Source organism: Convolutriloba macropyga, chromosome 11, assembly GCF_964194025.1.
Source record: "Convolutriloba macropyga chromosome 11, txConMacr16.3, whole genome shotgun sequence".
Classification (NCBI taxonomy): Eukaryota; Metazoa; Xenacoelomorpha; order Acoela; family Convolutidae; genus Convolutriloba; species Convolutriloba macropyga.
In genome coordinates, this window is record NC_134478.1 from 31472682 (window position 1) to 31477512 (window position 4831).

General features: G+C 36.2%; 1 protein-coding gene across 1 annotated transcript; it reads left to right on the forward strand.

Moving 5' to 3' along the window:
• The first annotated feature begins 3265 nt into the window (after window positions 1-3265).
• On the forward strand, window positions 3266-3989 carry LOC142349305 (piercer of microtubule wall 1 protein-like). Its single transcript, XM_075400776.1, has one exon. It carries the CDS (start codon window positions 3507-3509, stop codon window positions 3792-3794), a length of 288 nt encoding a protein of 95 aa, XP_075256891.1. The 5' UTR covers window positions 3266-3506; the 3' UTR covers window positions 3795-3989.
• Window positions 3990-4831: the final 842 nt, after the last annotated feature.

The following is a 4831-nucleotide window of genomic DNA, read 5'->3' on the forward strand; positions in this document are numbered from 1 at the left end:
GGCAGTGATACAGTTCTAATATGTAGAGACAATAAAATTCCACGTTTTTAGTTTATCATACACCAATGAGAATTGTAATTATTCGTAACTGGGTTCTCTAAGGTTAGCTTGTTGAGTGGTGTCCAACAAGGGGAGTAGTGGACAACAATGGTGTTCCAACTCGTCAAAAAATTTGTTTTTGTTATTTTTTCGGGTTTTCAAATTTTAAGGTTGAATTGAAAGTTAATTTTCACAAGTTAGATTTTAATTTTAAATTCTATTTCTTTTGGTCAGTTTCCTTATGCTGTTGTTCATTAGCGGCGCTCAAAAAATTGCGGAGCAAAATTTGTAAGATCTACGCTAAAATCAACGCAAAAAATTCAAGATTGGCTTTGAATGCGTTAAATTTATGTAAGATCTACGCTAAATTTCAACGCTAAATTTTTAAGATCTACGCTAAGTTCAACGCAGAATATAAGAGATCTACGCTAAATTCAACAGAAAATATGCAAGATTGGCTTTGAATGCGTTGAATTTATGTAAGATCTACGCTAAACTCAACACAAAATATGTAAGATCTGCGCTATATTCAACGCAAAATAAGAAAGATCTACACTAAATTCAATGCAGAATTGGTGAGATCTATGCTTAATTCAACGCATTCAACGCAAAATTTTGTAAGAAATTTGCGGTTGGTTTTCTGACTTGTCAATGCTATTTACCGCTGATCTTAGATAAGTTTCGCAAATTTCATTGGCCCGGGCATCTGCATACAAAAAAGATTAACAGTTTTACATGGCAGTCATACAGTTCTAATATGTAGAGACAATAAAACTCCACATTTTTTAGTTTATCATACACCAATGAGAATTGTAATTATTCGTAAATGGGTTCTTTAAGGTTAGCTTGTTTAGTGGTGTCCAACAAGGGGAGTAGTGGACAACAATGGTGTTGCAAGTCGTCAAAAAATTTGTTTTTGTTATTTTTTCGGGTTTTCAAATTTTAAGGTTGAAGTGAAAGTTAATTTTCACAAGTTAAATTTTAATTTTAATTTCTAATTCTTTTGGTCAGTTTCCTTACGCTGTTGTTCAATTGCGGCGCTCACATCGTTTTTTAAAGTGGGAAGGCTCGGTGCAGGGCAATATTGCATCGTGCAATGACTAGATCAATAAAAAATTTTCAGGATCTTTTCCGTTTGAGTCCCCTCACCAGGTACGTTATGCACCCCCTCCCGTTCAGAGCACCTGTCATTACATAGTGAATCATTATGATAAATTATGGCACGTGCTTCTGGGGGGTCAAATAATTTGCACCCACAAAACGTATGAGGCACAAACAGTAAAGATACGATTTTTTTGAAAAGTCTTAGCTGCATGTAGCAAACTGATCATACGGTTTCAGTAAGCTTGATTTCGCCCAAAGTGTACTTTCTGAACTGAATGTTTGCAAAGCAATATAAGAATTTTTGAATATTTCCCACTATAACCTCCCTAGCTTAATGGTCAGATAACGCATAGCTTAGCGGGTGCATATAAATTGTAACCATAGAAGCACGTGCGTGCAATTTTTTTACATTTACCAAAGGATTTTTATCAAAACATTTTTTAAGGATTTACCATGAAATGACACGTGCTCTGTAATTAGAGGTGCATAACTTACTAAGAAAAAATCCCGTATACCCCCCAATCATATTAAACATACAATATGGGGAGGCAAAAATATGAATGGGGCTACAATAGGAATGGCCTGAACTCTTAACACTCTTACTTTTTTTTAAGGATTATTTTCCAATTCATAAATAAAAGTTTAAGCTGAAAGTATATGTTTCAATTTGTGGAACAAAAAAATTTAAAGAAAAATGCAGATTTGCAAAACGATAAGTTGGTTCATTGCCTATATTTAAGACGCCCATCGGTTAAAACGGGCTGGACCAAAAGAATCAGGCGCATTAGGTCCCTAAGTTCACGGAGTCATTGAAACTTTTCCTTTTTTTGTCTCAGCGCAATGAAATAATTTTGCCTGCACCCTAGTTCAGACGAGCAAAGAAAACAACAAAAAGTTTTTAAGAGTTCGGTTGATTCGGTAATGTCTGTTTTGAACAAAAGAAAGAGTTTTTATTATCGTTTTTGGACGCAAGAGAAATGCAGTGTATTCATTTTAGTATATTTTGTATGTTCGGTATTTATAAGAAAGAAGTCATCGCTTTGTTTAATTTTAGATGTAAACAACTGTTGGTTTCTGCCATAGGATATTTATGATTTTTCGGTGTACAATGTAGTCAAAAATTGTGACAGCCTTCTTTTTGCAGGACGATTGGCAAGATTCTTGAAAATTTGTTATTGGTTCGTCCGCAAAATGATTTAACAAATATAAATTTTGTGGTTTGTGTAATCGAAAAATGAGATCTGTTCTATTTTAGCCCCACAGCTTAGTGGGCTCATATTTTTACACCCCCCTCCCAGGCGCACGTGCTATTTTTTTACATAGTAACGTGCTACATAACAACATATATTTTGTAACTGGGGGCGTAAAAAAGACTGGGGGCGAAACATAATAGATCCAAAAAATGTAACGTACTGGTTGGATATTGGTGAGAATTCTGTTGATTAGTTCACATTCAGTGAGTTTTGAAATAATTTTTCGTAGTACACAAGCAAAGTTTTGACGGTTGGTTATGGTTGAAACCGAACAAAACGACCGGGTTTTGTTCGATCTGCTGGACTAACCTGCCTTTAAAAGCCAGATGATAAAAGTTCATGGTATTCCTCTCAACGATACCGAATCTCTCTTATGTTTAGAAAACGAATCTTCTGAGGTTGTTTAAAAACGACGATACCGAGTCTGTCATACGATTAAAATGTCGATACCGAATTGTTTTCATAATTAATTCCAAACAAAATTGATAAAGTCGACAAAAAATTGTCGTTTTGGCTATAATAAACAACATTACCGAGTTTCTTATGTTTAAAAACGAATATATCTCGACCAGGACACCCCTATTTGCACCTTTTTCCACAGAAAGAATTTTTATGTTCTGGCACATACTTTGTAACTGGGGATGCATAACGTACTGGGGGGAGCAGAACAAACAGAAACGATCCGAGGCTTTCTACCTTCTATTTCATGTTGGGTAATGGAACAATTATGCTACTTTTTTTATGCTGACATTTTGGTGGCAAAGTTTTATAGCTCCAAGTTTCTTCTCTTCATAAAATATCCACTCCGCTACTTAACACATTTACCATCATCAATTTTTAACAACGCTTTTGCTTAAATAGCATATCATATATATTTTTGCACGTGCTGTTACTACAGCAAAATCAGCACTCGCTCTCTCTGAACACGTTTTGATATTCAATCAAAAAGCACAAAACAGATATACCTGTTTTATATTACGTAACATAAACGTACAATCATTTTAAACTCTTGTTTAGATTCATATTTGTTGCCAAACAGACGTTTTTACGTTGAGAACTTTTAAATAAAATAGAATTTAAAGATTAAATTAACTCCAATTAGTTGAAAACATGGCAACCCAAGAATTATCACCGCCGAAAACGAGTGACATTTACGAAACCCAAGACGGGCTGCCAAAGCGATTTGACGAACCTCATTTGTTCAAAGGGTACGGCACTAAACAACAACACCCGATGTACAAGACATCGAATAACGAGTACGGAAACCGAGGCCCGACAGTTCATGACGTGTCAACTCGTTTCTTCCCGAAGAGCATGAAGTTTAGCGAACACTTGGGAGAGTGTGGAATGTACAGAAACTGCGGGCTGAATACTTCGATGGATCAAAAGCCAGTTTAATTAGACCAAATTGTACGTTGATTGCAGTTTGCCTAAAAATAAACTCGACGTTAATGGATATTGAATGTTCAACATCCAAATTTTGAGCCTTGATAAATTGAGTTGCTTCAGTATTACAGAATTACAGAGTTGCTCAGAATTGAATTACAGTATATTTTAGTATGTTATGCTTTAGAAATTGATTGTTTCGCAAAATTTCTGAGAATTCGAGCGCATAGATTAGCTGATTTTTTTTGTTTCGACCACCGCCCCCCACCCCCCCCCCCCCCTCCCCCCACCCCACGCCCTCCAGCTTACTATTCTAACCACACCCTCCCCTCCCCCAAGCGCATGTGCCATATTTTTAAATAATTATTACTATATAATGGCGACGCTTGCTCTGAAACTGGAAAGTTCGGGTCTTTCCCATTATAGCCCCCACCCCAGCTTTGTGGTCAGATAGCCTATAGCCCCCCCCCCAATCATGATAAACATACCATAATATGGGGGGCTATAATTTCATGGGGGGTATAATGGGAAAGACTCGAAAGTTCATAATGTACTCGGGTAATAACGTTAAAGATCTGATTCCGATAGTCAACTGATGAAACTGATGATGGCTCATCCTACTACCAGATCCTCTTGTAGTTTTGTATAAAAGTGCATATTGTACTGGGGGTGAAGCCTAACCTACATATGCTTTATATTACCTTTCAGTGACGTGACTGAACGAAAAAATAATTTCAGTCAACTCTCGTTCCTATAACCACAGTTGCATAACTTAACGATGAAATAACTTGTAAGCATATCCGATGAACAGTAGGAAAATCAGAAGCAGCTTTACGGTTTGGCTACTTTAAGCCAGAATAACCCGTTGGTAAAATTCAAAGTCAAAATTTTTCAACCGGTTAGAGTTGGATCTTTATACTTCTTTTCTTCCTCAAAAATTTCAAAGGACGTATTCTCGTCTTGGAGAACTTTTGCTCATCCACAATTGATTGGATAATTTTTATAGTTTTAAAACACAATCAACAATTTTCGAACACAATCAGGATCCC